The 15,768-nt window shown below is 35.7% G+C and overlaps 2 protein-coding genes across 2 annotated transcripts; both read left to right on the forward strand.

Annotated features, from left to right (window-relative positions):
- Positions 1-3,510: 3,510 nt before the first annotated feature.
- On the forward strand, positions 3,511-5,520 carry LOC149399861 (spindle/kinetochore-associated protein). The gene is made up of 5 exons (XM_089613000.1): positions 3,511-3,712; positions 3,776-3,871; positions 3,948-4,076; positions 4,547-4,586; positions 5,180-5,520. Exons 1-5 carry the CDS (start codon positions 3,578-3,580, stop codon positions 5,251-5,253), a joined length of 474 nt encoding a protein of 157 aa, XP_089469126.1. The 5' UTR covers positions 3,511-3,577; the 3' UTR covers positions 5,254-5,520.
- Positions 5,521-9,399: 3,879 nt separating this feature from the next.
- Positions 9,400-13,809, forward strand: TRM26 (RB1-inducible coiled-coil protein). The gene is made up of 6 exons (XM_089612037.1): positions 9,400-9,743; positions 10,391-10,665; positions 10,984-11,060; positions 11,159-12,571; positions 12,647-12,824; positions 12,910-13,809. The coding sequence occupies exons 2-6, from the start codon at positions 10,587-10,589 to the stop codon at positions 13,518-13,520; spliced, it is 2,358 nt and encodes a 785-aa protein (XP_089468163.1). The 5' UTR covers positions 9,400-9,743; positions 10,391-10,586; the 3' UTR covers positions 13,521-13,809.
- The last annotated feature ends 1,959 nt before the right edge of the window (positions 13,810-15,768 follow it).

The raw sequence follows: 15,768 nt of genomic DNA on the forward strand, positions 1-15,768 counted from the left end.
AATAAATATTGTATTTTTAATGAGTGAAATACACGTGAAATTAGATTTAAAAACCATCGTTAATATGTGTGTTGTTACATTAATTGACAATTTAATGTTGACAAAATAGTTAAACAATCGTGAAATATAATTTCAGATAAAATTGAGTCTCGTTACAATTATTTTCTAGAAACGTTACAACTTATGTTGTAACAGATTGTGCAAGATTCCAGTGTTAATTGATGATATAATGAGTTGGTGTTCCTAATCCTAATACAAGAATCGTTTTGACCGAGTTTTCTCTATAAAATAGGTTAAAACCACACCGTCTTCACTCACATCTTTTGAGATATTTATTCGAATGATTCGTTGAACTTAGAACGACCTATTTTCAAGTTTTTAAAGTGTCTTTTACTTCTACTTTGTTTTCTATATATGAGTGATTGTATTAGTAGCACGAAGTTAGATTTTTCATTCATATTTTCGGAAAACACGTTTAGAAGTCTCTCGAGAGATATTTTGTGAGAATCGAGGAGATCTCGAGTTTAGGATGAGCCTAAGTTCCAATTGAAGTGGATAGACGTAGGTTAGGTAGCTAGCGAGTGAGTCCTTGAGTGTAAATTGTTATTGTACCACGTTATCATAGTAAATTGTTTTCCACCGGACAAAAACTCTCCAAATTTAACCACGACTTGTCGAACTGGGTTATCAATTCGCGACGCGTGTTCTTTTATTATTCCGCAATTTATATCGTATATCTTTCGGTTTTTTAAATTCCAATAACCGTCGCACTTTTGTTACAATATTTTTTGTAACAGTTGCGTGGAATTGGTAATTACGATGTGCATGTACGACGTACTTCAAATGTATCAATGCGATTTTCTTTTTGTTAAGAATTGAACGCGGAAAAACACAATTCTACAGACTTTCACCAAGAAACGCAGATCAAAACCAAAAACCAGAAATAACGTGCACAGGAAGTTATCTGCGAATTTGAGCGCGAAGAACAGAAACTGAAAGAAATTGAGGAAGAACAAGAGAAAGACACGCTGATTTTTATCCTGGGTTAGATTCAAATTGAATCCTAATCCAGTCAGGCCTCGAGAGAGTCCTATTTCGATGATCCACTATCTTCAAGCGAGTTACAAAGCAATCCGATCAAACCCTTGATCTTGACCTTTAAGTTACAATCCCAGCACCCTTGAACACGTCTCACAACAGGTTTCACTCAAGTATTTCCCAGAGATCAAGCCCTCTTCTCAATCTCTAACACTCTCACTCGGATTCTTTCTCTCTCAACACAACAATGAACTAGTAGTCGCACACTATCCAGGCTAGTGTTTATATACACACTGCTCTGGTTACAAAGAGGTCTAGATACATTGTAACAGCCTAACTAACTTCAGTTCGTGAGGCAGTTCCTTGTGCTGAGGTGTCATGATAACGAGGCACAACTTTCACAAATCTCCACCTTGCTGAGTCATCACCCTTCTTCACTTGCAGCTCTTGAAACTTCATCAGTGTGGATCACCAAAGTTTCTCTTTCATCTCGAGGCTTATTTCCATGGTCACTCCTCCTTGACCATCCGTAGGAAGTTTAGAGCTCCTTCAAACTTGCTAAGTGGGATTACCTTGGTAAACATGTCAGCAGGGTTTACCTCAGTGTCAATCTTCTTCACCTGTACCAGCTTCTCATTAATGACATCCTTGATGAAGTGCAGTCTCAAGGAAGGGCATTGGAGAAGACAATGTCAGCAGGCAATTGACTAGTATTTGTTATTTTTGAATTTTCAATTTCTTGTTTTAGTTACCGGGTTTATATTCATTTGTTAAGTAATTCAAAATTTGAATTCTACAGAATATGAATTACGTCATACTATTGTCGCGTTTTCTTTCGAGCGAGTTTCAATATTTTTAGTTTCTTCTAAACTCACAATCTCACTCTAAAATGATGTTGGTTTTCAATATGCAGCGAGTTTAGGGATCTCAAAATCATCTTGTATTTAGCTCCATAACCATCAACACAAGATAATAATTCTAAGAATATTTTCATAATATATGCATATTGACATAAATTCCGAACAAGATTTTGGCCTCCATCGTGAGTCAATATTCAGATCGATAAATAGACCATACGGTAAGAATTATCACAGTTATTATTGTGAAAAATCATTGTGATCCCCCACTCGATTCATATAATTTAATACTAATCATCAAGAAACAAAACGAATCATGGAGATTGATTCTCTGATACTAATAACCCTTTATTTTGTAATCAATAAACCATGTCTTCAAGACTAGCTTAACACATCCGGAGGCCTAAATAGAATTTTAAAATAAGGCCTTTTTTTATAAAAATAATTGAAATAAATATATATTACATAACACAATGAACTATTGTTTTTTCACGTTTTCTCTGGACATTAGTTATTTGATTTATTTTGTTTATTATCATGTTAACGAATGATTTATTTTGGTTTATTTTTTTTCGTTATCATGTTAGCTTTAAAAAAATGTCGAAACAGATTTTAATCATATGATTTATTTTGGTTTATTTTGTTCATTATCATGTCAAATTTTTCAACTGATTCTAATCAATATTTAATTCTTTCTTTTATTATATTTTATGATGACATTCCTTTTAAAAGTGTTGAATTTTAAACCGCAAGCGTGGACTATGCAATATTTAACTGATTTAGTTAACGTTTAATTACGAAATCTTGAAATGTTGGCTAGCAATTGATTTCTTAAATTTTGCTAAATAAGGGTAATACCGACATTTTTTTACACAAATATTTATGTAAATGGTTAGATTACAAAGGCTTTGAGATTGACTACATAACTAGATTGCCCAATAATAAATGTTTTAAATCGTTTCAAAGAATAGTATTTTCTTCAAACTATAAACAATTATTTTCCTTATAAAATAAAATTGTAAAGAGTTAATAAAGTTAAATAAAACTCTTTTGAGGAATTATTTTTAAAAAAAATTGGTGTAGACATCATAAAAATATGATTGCTTATAACTCCATAAAAATTATTTTACGCTAATTATTTATATATATATATATATATATATATATATTCTTTTTGTGAATAATCTCAAAAGAACACTATCAACAATTTTCATTTGTTGGTTATCACATTGATTTTAGAGAACGTTAGCACTTTGATGCATGAGAACACAATTCGTGGAACCCACATCTCAAATGGGTTCCAGCCTGTATGCCTCCGTCAATGCGCTGATGAATATCATTTTTGTTAGATTTTATTACCAACAATTATCACATTGATTTTATTATTATTTACCGCTTAAAAAGATGAGACAACCACGTCTAAATCCTCGTAGAATGCCTATTGTTCTAAAATGATAATTATAAGTATTTTTATTTTTATTTATTTATTTGAGGTTGTGTAGCTGAGAACAAGAACACGCAAAACTAAGACAAACGACATTCAGTGAAAAGAGTTGTCGTTTTTCGTAAAGATCTAAGAAGTTAAACGCAACGTCTCGTTTCGAATTTCGCTCTCAAAATTCCCAATCCGCGGGCATATTAGTAGTTCAAAAACCCTAAGGGAGAGAGAGCGAGAGAGAACAATGAACTCTACATACGAAACCCACCAACACGAAGCAACAGACGGTTTGTTGAAGCTTTTGACGAAAGCGAATCACGATCTCTCACTTGTTCATCACAGACTCGACAAGGAATTCCAACAAATATACCCTGAGAATGTCTGTCTCTATCTCTCTCTCATCCTTGCAATTATCAGACAATTTAAATTTTTATTTTTGCAGGCGAATCCGATGAAGCTCGTCTCCCGCATAAAGAAGGTTCAGGAAGATTTGTCGGATCTGCAGGTCCAGTGCCGCGAACTTCTAGCTGCCAAACAGGTAATCTTTCACTAAATATCGATTATTTTGTAATTGTTGACTGCAAAAATATGTATAAACGAATTTTTTTTTATAGGATTTGATTGATAAGGCAAGGACAGTTCTAGTGGGTAACAGAAACTCGCTGCAGAGAATGCAAACTTCCATGGGGCTCGAAACTGCAATTGATGATTCCGGTGATTCTGCTTTCGATGGCTTCAACCAGGTAACTTTTGTTTTGTTTTGTTTTGTTTCGGTACTGAATTTATGGTCGATGAGAACCTTGGAATAGTTCACTTTTCTGCCAATTTCACTTCTCTAATTTGTGGAAATTTGTTTAAGATACTCAAAATTGTGCATTCGGTTTGAAAAGGTATAACGGTTTTTCTTTCTTTCTTTCTTTCCTTTTTGAGTCAAAAGGCTGTTCTTGTGTATAGAGGTTGTAAATTTTCCGAGTGGTGTCTGAAGCACTTGCACCATTTGCCAGCAATCAACCAATATTGATGTGATTCTGTGGCAAGGCATTGTTTAAAACAATACACCTAGAAATGATATTTCTTGGGTAGTTTGATTTTGTGCCTTGTTACATACTCAGTCATTTCTTTTCATTCTTGCAAATCGTTGTTATGTTCATTCATATACATGATAATTTGGTGGATTTAAATGTGAAACTGATTTTTTTTACTATCTATTCAGGTTATCGACGAGTGGACAGTTCAAATTCGATCAGCCGCAGGTATTTGTTTTTCACTGCATTGTTATTTTCTCTGTAGACTTGAATAAGTAAAATGATGCTTTGAATAAACCTGCATGACACAGGGTATCTCTATTCCAGTTAGATGTGCCATTTTTTTGCTGTTAGGATGTATTTAGAACCTGGTTTTTGCGATAAAAAAAGAAAAGGAAAAAGGAAACTGTGAGGCAAAAATTAAATATTTTTTTTTTTTTTTTTTTTTTTTCGTGTTTGGGAGTCAACAAAATGTTATTGGAAAGAGAACAGAATCCTTGGTATTCTTAGAAAAATCAAAATCCAGCACATGTGTGAATTCGATTTTCGTTTCCCACACATTTTTTTTACAGGGAAAATGAAATCCGATTTTAGTTATACGCTTTCCCTCAAACGCTATAACCCCCCGAATTTTCCTCGATTCTCTCCACACTAAGAAAATATAATGGATTTTCACTTTTCCTCCCCTCAGATGTTTGAGATTCCAAAAATACCTAATGAAAGAATTAAAAGTAATTGTAAGGATTGTAGCTGTGTTGTTGAGCACTTCATGTTCTATGGAAACTGAAATGTGTATGCTAATCAAGTGACAATGTGATTAGGTGGTGAGATCGATGGTTCAGACGCTGAGGATGTCAACAAACTACTCTTTTCTGCTATAGTTCAGAGTAATTGATAACAAGCTGGTTGTCAAGGATATGTATCTACACTTTATACATCTGTTAATATGCTAATGTCTTGGCTAGAAGACTCTTTGGCCCCTTAATTTTGTTACTCCTTTTAATTTACTTCTTTGTATCAAGGGTTACTCCTATTATTGTGATATGAATTTATTTATTTATTTTTTGTGCATATAGTGCAAAAGCTTTAGGCTTATTGGAAGAGCGCCGTGTTACTGAGTTTTGTTTTAAAGTATAAATTGGAGTGGTTTACTTAAGGTCAAGTTTCGTTATGTCTCTGAAGTGTTAATAAGGTTTGTTCAACTTTGGTCTTCACTCGTGCAATAATGACATGGTTGTAAATTGGAAAATACTTTTTGCCACGTTTCACGACTTGAAACGATCCACTCACAAGTTGACACGTGGCACTGAACAGCCACGTGTCAACTTGTGAGTGGATCGTTTCAAGTCGTGAAACGTGCCAAATAGCATTCCTCTTGTAAATTAGATATTGTTGAGGCGGATGCCCATTTATGATGAGAAGTAAAAGTTATTTCTTTTTCTCTTGAAAATTTCCCTTTAGGTTTTGCTTTTGGAAGGGTTTTTTTTTTTTTTTTTTTGGTTAATTAGTTTTTATGACTGTTCCACAATCCACATTAGAACACACTATTTTGTATCTTGTGTCCCTATCCATTTTCTTTCATTTTTCTCTGGACACTTCATTTATCAAGAATTTTTAAACGTCTTTCATAAGAATTATATTCTTCTATAAATTAATCTCTATATAGAGTAAGATAACGTGATGTTTTTTGGTTGAAGAAGCTTTTCATTGATTGTGTTGCGCCGACAAACACATGAGCCTCCTGGATCCCAAGGCGCGCGTATTGGCCATAGCTCAAGCTCGGAGAATCAAACAACTCAAAAGCAAAATAATAACAGTAATTACAATAATAATATAACTTGTCAATGTCATTATTGTCACAGAAACACAAACACACACGCATATAGTCCACAAAGACACTGGTCCTAATCCAACGCTAAAGCTAAGAGCAAGAGCCAAGGTAGGGAAGAGAGCCTGAGAAAAGACTATTTATATAAATAAGTACAATAAACACAATGTCCCTAGGTGTACGCTGAAAGCAAGTGTAATAATTGAGTCACGGAGAATTGATCATAATCATGTTATGTGTGAATAAATAAATAAAATTGTTATTACACGTTTGAAGCTAATAGATGCGTGGTGGTAGAGTCGTAGTAGAAGCACATGACGAGGGTTCAATATATCATCATTGCACCAAAAAGCATCCCACTTTCTTAACAACAACCTAAGACCCACCCACATTTTTATATATACAAAATACAATTTCGTGTATTACGTATTCACATTACAATATTAGCTGCTTTTCTTTTCTTTTTTTCCTTTGTTATAAATTACAAGAAAGTCACTTGTAGGGATATCTCTATCCGAGTCTTTTCCCTTTCATGGGGAACCACGCTCACGCCACTACCTCCACCTACATGTATCAAAAAAATAGTAATGAAAATACTTAATTATTCAATTTTATGATCAATTTGATGTATATAGATACTTTTTAAAAAATGTCCACGTAACATGCAGATCTCACTCCCCAAAGCGTGTGGTTTAGGTGGCTACCTCTTGCCTGTAAGATTTTTTTTGCGTAGAAACATGAATTCAAACTTTCGAAACAACGATTTATCTTTATTATTTAATCTTTAAAAAAAAAATTTAATCCGAACTTAAATATTTTATGTAATCACGATATACGATATAGAAAAAAATTTAATTCAATCTCATGATCAGCATCGTATATTTGGCCATGGAAACTTGTTTGTTCTTTGATTATTTTATTTTGGAGTTCATTTTATTTTTAGCGAGGTGTTAGGATTTGAGAAAAAAAAATTAATTTTTTTTTCTTTTTTATATTCTTTGATTTTTTTAGGATTGGATTTCATTTTTTTGTGTTGTTAGAATTTGAACAAAGAAACTGATTGGAACTTTCAAAAGGAAAAAAAAGTAGAATAATAAAAATACCAAATTAATTTGCACGTTAGCCTTGAATGTGTATCTTCATTTATCCTTTCACTATTTTTTTAAACTTTTTTATTTTCAAACATATTATAAATTGAGCGTTTTAGAAATATGGTCAAAAGCAAACTTTTTTTTAGTCAATGTTTGCAAAACTTTAGGAATATAGCCAAACGGACTAATAAGTAAAAAAAAGGTCTGATTTGCCCTTATCTATTAACAAATTCATCACATTCTATCTCCTACTTTTTTCCTACACTTTTTTTTTTCTTCATAAAAACTTCAAAAAACCATATCTATCTCATATGAACTCGAAATTGAGTGAATCCAAATCCTACGGATTCGTGACACCGAGATCTTCAAAAATAGATCGATTGTGCTTGATGAAAAATCATGTTTAATGTCATAGATATAGAAAAATCACGTTACTGCTTTAGACATAGAAATAACTGAAAATGAAATCATTTGGAAATAAATGGAAACGTAAACATGATGCATTAAACATGATTTTTCATCAAACACAATGAATCTATTTTTGAAGATCTCGGCGCCACGAATCTGTAAGATTTTGAATCACTTAATTTCGAGTTCGTATGAGATAGATATGGTTTTTTGAAGTTTTTATGCAAAAAAAAAATGTTTGAAAAAAAATAGGAGAGAGAAAGTGACGAATTAAAAAACAAGAGAGAGAAAGTGATGAATTTAGAAGAAAAAAAACGTTATATTTATTTAAGAACAAATATGGAATTTTAACGCATTACCTCTAGTGCCACCTAATATAGTTGACTATTTTTCTAAAATGTTCCAAACGTGGGTTAAATCTCAAACCTTGAGTTTAAAGTGACCTAATTAGTTACAAAATTCTTATAAATTTGAACTTTAAGGTATGAGATATCAATTTTTTTTTTGCCATGGATTAACAAGTTCCTATTTGAAAGGATGCAACTTCTTAACTGTCGCAGTTTCTACTCCTGCTAATAGTACCACCAAAGTCCAACACTGCAGAGGAAATTAAGTGAAGTACTCCAGACACAAAATAGGGAAAGGGGTCTAGAACTTTCCCGTCGAGTCCTATCCCCCAACCTACAGTAGCCAGGTGGGGAAGTAAAATGTATCCTTGTTCATAATAACTCACTAATACTATACTTATTGTATAATTATGATTAAATTTATGATCTTTTTTTTTAAGTTTTGAATTTTTCATTGAACTTAATGCTTTGTAATCTTAATTACTCTTAACTTTTTTCTTAAAAAAAAAATTACTCTAGTTTTTATCAATATATTCCTATATAAAAAGTAAGAGGCTTATCCGTTAATTAACAGTCTGATTGTGAAACCTCTTTACAGAAAAAAAAAGAAAAAAAAAAAAAGAAAAAAAAAAGTCTGATTGCTCAACGGTAGTAGTAGCAGTATAGAAAAAGTCAGGGAGAGGAATCCGTTATTTAACGCACCACAAATCATTACTTACACATGTCGAGAATCAGTTTGAGTATTACGCGCCTCAGAAGCACGTGATAAGCACGTCCAATCTTACCTTGCCCATATAACGGCTGCGCTGCGCTGTCTCCACCATTTTATTTTGCTTTAATTATTTATTTGTTACTCGTCATAGTCGTACAAAAGGGAATATTACAAAGTAATTAAAAATGATTAGAAGAAGCACATCATTTTGCGACAGTTTAATATGGCGCCTAAATGAAACTGTCTAACATGAACTGTATTTTTTTTCTTCCCGTACTTAATTGGAACTGATTAATCACATTCTTGAAGGATTTTAATACAGCAAGCTTAGATAATGAAAACATATATATTCAGTTTAGTCTGAGCTATTTATGAGAATTGCACAAAATATTTATTAAACTCCATTTCCAACATATTGTGCAAGATACTTAAATTAGGTTGTTTTATTTAAAATAAATGTGTAAAATGTGTCATTTATGTGCAATAAACTGATAAAGGGATTAAATAATTTTATATATGTATATATATATATATATATTCACCTTAAAAATATAAATCATATGTGAAATGGGGATTAAACTTCATGAAATAAATAGCATAAGTAAGAGAAAGTATTATACTACTTTGCTAGGCAAAAAAGAATAAAAAAAGCATCCTCCTTTGCTGCGCTGTTGCATTATTGAAGGGAAGTTGGGTTTTCTTATCTTCCCTTCTTTCTCTTTGCTTCATAATTATTTTAATATTTTGACAAAATATTATCTCAGCTTTTGGGTCCCAACTGCCCAACGCGAAATCCCTGTTTTGAATTCCTCAATACTCGATTCGCTTTTCTCAATAATAATAACATCAACTCTTGTTCATGTGGCTGAGGAAATATAATACCACCCATGAACGTAAAGACCTCTCTCTCACTCTCTCTCTCTCTCTGATTTCTGACTTAACCTCATAGTCATACTAATACTCTTCTCGTTGCCACGGCTCAATTTGCGCTCATTTCAGGTGAGAAATTTTCCGAAGTCTTTTATTTTTTCCCTCACTTTTTAAGTGATTTCATGTTTTTTATCTGCAATTCTGGGATGCTTGATCACTTAAAAAAAAAAAAAAAATTTGTTGGGAAAGTAAACTAGCGGTTTATTTATTGAGTGACGTAACGGAATTTCACGATTTCAAATTCCCTCAATTATTACTATCCCTGCTGGGATTATTAGCGATTCAGTATCGATCATAAAGTTTCAATCTTTTCTATTATTTTCGTTCCAAATGCTTTCTCACTTCTTTATTCCAGTAATCTGTTTCGGGAGGATGGGTCGTCTGAACTTTAATGCGAAATGTATGAATTTTTCTATTTAATTTATGTCGTTGACTTATTATGGTACAATAAGAAAGCAACAGAGAAAAAAATGATATGGGAGATAAAATTTTGTAAAATTGGTTTGTAAGATGCTATTTTTAAGAGCATTTGGGGATGTACAATTTTACTATTTTGGATGTATGTATAAAATTCCTTCCGTTATAGCTTAGCTAATCTTATCTCTTAATTCATTGTGTTCTTAATGTTATCAGCTTTATCTAATGGGCCATTTGAAGTATTCATTTATGGCTGTGCCTCGATAATCCATTCTTGACAGTATTTACCCTTTTAACAGAATTCAAGCATCGAGGTCAGAAATCCATTTCAGGACTATTTCGGCATCTGGGTTAGTTAATTAAGTTATCTAGTCACATAATATACAGAAGAAGAAAAAAGAAAAGAAGATAAAAGGCTTGGGCTTCAATGTGGTGAGAGACAGCACAGAGAGAAATTCCAAAAGAATGAAAGTCATTTGGTAGATCTTCAAGCTTATGGGAGGTATATTGCACCTTTTTGACTCGGAAACGCGAAGCATGGCAAGGAAAATAGTTTCGCATAAGAAACACGATGGTAAGTTTTCCTTTCAAGTCAAAAGGTGTGAGGTCCAGAGTTATTCATAAATAGTGATACAATGGACAGTTTAATTACTAATTTCCAAAGTGATTATTCCGAGTTCTTCACAAAAAAAAAAAAAAAAAAAAAAAAAAAAAAAAAAAAATCTTAGCCCTCATGTAACAATGGAACTGTTCGTTTGCTTGTAGACCTTAAATCGTTAATTAGGAACGAGAAGGTACATCATTGATTTAATTTGATTTTTTTATTATATTTTAAGCTACCTTGTGTTTCTGTTCAGCCTATAAAAGTACACATTTTTCGAACTCATTGCAGGCCTTGACGGTCGTCGAGATAGCCTCGAACTGCCAAATGAAAGTTACCAGGCCTACTACAATGCACGAGAATCACCGGTAATAATTAATTCTTCCTCACTAGATAATCTTTTCCAGCCCAGTGTATCGATAATCATGTCAAGACTTTGATATTATCTTGTATGATTCCGTATCAGGTGGAAGAAGACTGGCCCGAAAACAACTGTTATCCGTTTGAAGCGTCAATGAAGAAACTGATCAGCGAGGAGATTTCCAAGAACCCGAGCACGAGACAAAGTAACGGACCGAGCATCGTGGCTCGCCTCATGGGGATGGATGTGATGATGGGTTCGGACGCGAAGCCGGTCGAGAAGAGGAACTTAAACGCTAGAGCCAAGCTTTCGAACAAGGAGGCTAACGGTTCGACCGGCCGTTTCTCTCGCAACTCGAGCTCTTCTAGGCAGGCGAGGCTCGAAATGTGCTACCCCGAGAGCAACGAACAAAGTTCGGATCGACCGAGGAGCCGAGAGCATCCCCAGGAGGAAGAGCTTCAGAGGTTCAAGAAAGAGTTCGTGGCATGGCAAACGGCTAGGTTAAGTGAGAGTTCGAGGTTCGCCGAGCTCTGTAACTTGCCACTGAAGCTTCCCGCTCAAAGGACATCCAAGGGTGGCGGAGATCGTGCAGAGCCGTGCCGGCTCGAAGAAATGAAACCCTTCTCGTCGCAGAGCAGAGACTCCGCTCCGACTAAGATAGTCGTCTTGAAGCCCGGTCCCGACCAAAGGCTCTACGGAGACCACAGAGACTCGTGGTCGAGCTCGCCGTGCTCGTCGGAGAATCAGCGCGGAAGCATCGAAGACTTCCTCGAGGAGGTGAGAGATCGGCTGAAGAGCGAGATGCAAGGGAAAATGCTCAGACGCGGCTCCGTGGCGGCCAGAGGGAGCGGAATCGAGACGCCTTACAGCGAAAGGCCCTCGGACCCGAAACAGATCGCTCGGACGATAGCGAAGCACGCCAGAGAGAGCGCGGGAACGCTCCTGGTCCGGTCAGAGTCGGCGAGGTCCCACGGGAACGGGCTCGATTCCCGGGGATTCGTGTCGGAGAGATTGAAGAGCGTACTGAAGAAGAGAGGAGAAATAGGCGGGCACTCGAGGTCTTACAGCGTGTTGGACATGGACCTCGGAGAGACTCGAGACGAGCGCGGAACGAAGGCGAGGTCGTTCAGGCACGACGACGGGGCGGGAGTGGATAGGAACGTCCGCGGAGGATCGTCCCATAGAAGCCTCGTGAGGTCGTTCTCGGCGCCCGTGTCGTCGGGGACGTCGTTCGGGAAGCTTCTCCTCGAAGACCGCCACATCCTCACCGGGGCCCACGTCCGGAGGAAGCTCGAAGCCACCGAGAACAACGCCGCCTCGAAGAGCCGGAAGAAAGAGAAGCTCAACTTCAAGGACAGGGTTTCGAGCTTCAGATACAGCTTCTCTCTCCGGCGCAGGCTCTTCGGGAAGAAGATCATACCTTCTTCGGCGATGGAGCCGAGCCTCTTCTCCGGGCACTCCCCTTTCAATGACATCGCCAGCGGTCCCACCGTCATTTCGAACTTCGGCGAGAGACATGTAAAGCAACAATACAAACTTCTTTTGTTTTTCAATGACATTGTTTCCTCTTATGCTTTTTTTGTTCGGTTTCAGGATAATTTCACAGAAGTCCCACCGAGCCCCGCGTCTGTGTGTAGCAGCAGCGCTCAAGACGAGCTTCTATGGAGGCCCACCGATCATCTCGGCTCTCCTCAGTTGACGCCGGACATAACTCCGTGTGACGATTATGCTCTGCCTCAGGCTTTCCGAGATATCAGCTCTAATCTCACCGGTAAATAAAGAAAGAAAAAAAGATGTACTCGAAAGGCCTTTTTCATTCATAACATGCCCTTGTCGGATACTTTTCTGTCGTGCAGAACTTCGGAGGCAGCTGAATCAGCTCGAGTCCGACAATCCGCCCGAGGGCGAAATAGTTTCGTCGAACTTGAAAGAACCGGACTTTCCGGAGTTGAATGACCCGGCCGAGGCCTACGTGAGAGACTTGCTAGTCGCGTCTGGTCTATACGACGGGTCTTCCTCCGAGAAATTCTTGATGAAGTGGGAGACGCTTTCCAAGCCCGTGAGCGCCTCCGTGTTCAGAGAAGTAGAGGAGCGCTACAAAAAGTCGACGACGGCCAAGGAGCGCCGAGAGAGCTCTTCTTCGTCGAAGGAGGACCGAAAGCTGTTGCACGATCTCCTCAACGAGTCGCTCTCGATGATCCTCGGCCAGACTTCTTCTTCTTCTTCGTCGGATTTTCGAGGGAAAGAGCTGATGCGCTGCGTGTGGGAGATCGTGGGCCGCCAGCTGCGCTCCTCCGCGGACGATCGGTCGATCGATTTTGTCGACGATCTGGTGGCCCGCGATCTCCGATCGAAGCCTTGGACCGGATCGATGGACGACATTGTTGCCGAGCTCGTGAGAGAGATTGAGAGTCTCGTGATGGGAGATTTGGTTCGGGAGACTCTTGAGACTATGCGGTCTTTTTAGGTGGCGCGCAGCGTAAATACGATGGGAGCTTCACACGGGTAAATACGTATTAACGGTCAGTATACGAAATCGTGCGGATTCATATATATAAAACAAAATGTAAACGTTTATATCTGTTTGATATATAGATTAGTTTTGATTACTTGATTTGTGGGAATGTGTACATATATCATCATATATATGTTATGATTTTGGGGTGTTTTTTTTATAGGCTAGTTTAGAGACTTGAAGTGTTTATTAGACTTGAGGTCTCATATCTTCTGGGGTAGTTAATATTCTAACTTCTTAATTTTTTTTCTCTCTCTTTTTAATGTTGTCTAATGATAAAATGTTCCATTGCAGAAGCTATGTTTTAGCAGTAGATATGAGAAAGAAAGAAAAGAAAAAAAAAGGTATAGATGTATCATTCAAATTTGAGAATAATTCAGTGGTAGCTTTTGCACTTCTTGCATTGAGGAAAAAGAAGTGGGCAATAAAGCATATAGACCTAGCATGAATATTTGACAGAGAGTCAATACAAATATGAGATAATTGTGGCAAAAAACATTCAAAGTTTGAACATTACTGCTTTGTTTGAAGATCTATTATTGAAATTATTTTTCCAAAAATAAAATAGAAAAGTTGCTCTGAGTGATTTACAGGTGTAATTTAAATTAATGAGACTTGGACAGTAGTAGGCCTACCAGTTGAAAACTTTGTGATTGTGGGAACAGCCATTCTAGGCATGACTCACTCTTATGTAGATTCAACGAAGACTGATTTTGATATAAAAATACCAAAAATAAATAAATTAAAATCATTTATGAAGTAAGTATACGCACAAAGAGAGTTAAAGAGAATATGCATGCATAATTAAATTTATTAATTACATTATATTACCAATTTTAATGTTCATTTACCATAATGTATTTTTTATTTAATTAATAATATTTGTTAACTGTACTATTAATTTCGGGTTTACAATCTCGGTTGACCGAACTGTCATTAATTTTTTTATTTTATGACTGATTTATCACGAAAATCACGATTTATTACGCTTTGTACAACTCGTTGAGTAACAGAATAGTCAATTTTAATAAAATGACATGAATTTAGTCATTTATAGTCAACTTTGTGATTGCGGGAACAGTCATTGTAGGCATGACTCATTCTTCTGTATGAAAATTCATCGAAGATTCATTTTGTTATAAAAATACCAAATATAAAATAAAATAATTTATGTTTTCAAAAAAAAAAAAAAAAAAAAAATTATGAAGTAAATAAACGCTTTAAGAGAGTTAAAGAGAATATATGCATGCATTATTAAATTTATCAATTGCATTACATTACCCGTTTTAATGTTCATTTAGCATAATATACTTTTTATTTAATCAATAATATTTGTTAACTGCACGGTTAAATTTTGGGTTTACAATCTTGTTCACCGAATAAATTTTATGACCGATCACGAAAATCACGATCTACCATGTCTTTGTACAACTCATTGATAAAAATGTCAAATTTTAATAAAATGACATGAATTTAATAATATTTGTGTCAAATTTTTTTATAATATTATTCCTCTTGGGAGCTTTTTTGTGTCTGCATTGGGGTTCTTGGTTTGGTCACTTTTGATGAGCCTAGGTCATTGGCACATATATAGTTATAGTTAGCAGGCCTTGATCTCAACATGGTTTGATGATGTAGTAACAAGCATTTTATTTTAAGAGAACGCCAAAAAATTGAAATGCCTTTACACGTAAAGACACATCAAAATTGAAATATTCATTTGTGTGGATCAGACAAGTACTTGGAAAAAAAACAATTGAGTGAATTAGGAACATTGAGATTTTCAAATTCTTTCCTATACTACACGTATAAAGCTTCCAATTAACCGTGTTCCCAAAACCAGAAACTTGTTGGGAATAGAAAAGTTCAACATAGGCAATTAACATTAATGAGAATCAATCACATCAATTTAGAAATCACATTTGATATGAAATCAATAGAGCTAGTTCTAATCTTCACCACCCTTAGCCAGCACCTTCAAGTACTGAGCTTAAGAATTAGGTTCAATATGTGATAAGCCTCCCGAAAACAAAGGCATTAAAAGAACACACCGGGTACAATCATCCGGTTCTAACTACCATGCATATCGTATTAAATAAATAAAAAAAATAGATATTGCTGGTTTATCAATTGTGTATCTGGCAATCAGAGACGAAGACAACTCAAGCCGGGTACAATCATCCGGTTCTAACTACCATGC

This window comes from Urtica dioica, chromosome 4 (genome assembly GCF_054948205.1).
Source record: "Urtica dioica subsp. dioica isolate 48M chromosome 4, U.dioica_male_clone48M_v1_H2, whole genome shotgun sequence".
NCBI lineage: Eukaryota > Viridiplantae > Streptophyta > Magnoliopsida > Rosales > Urticaceae > Urtica > Urtica dioica.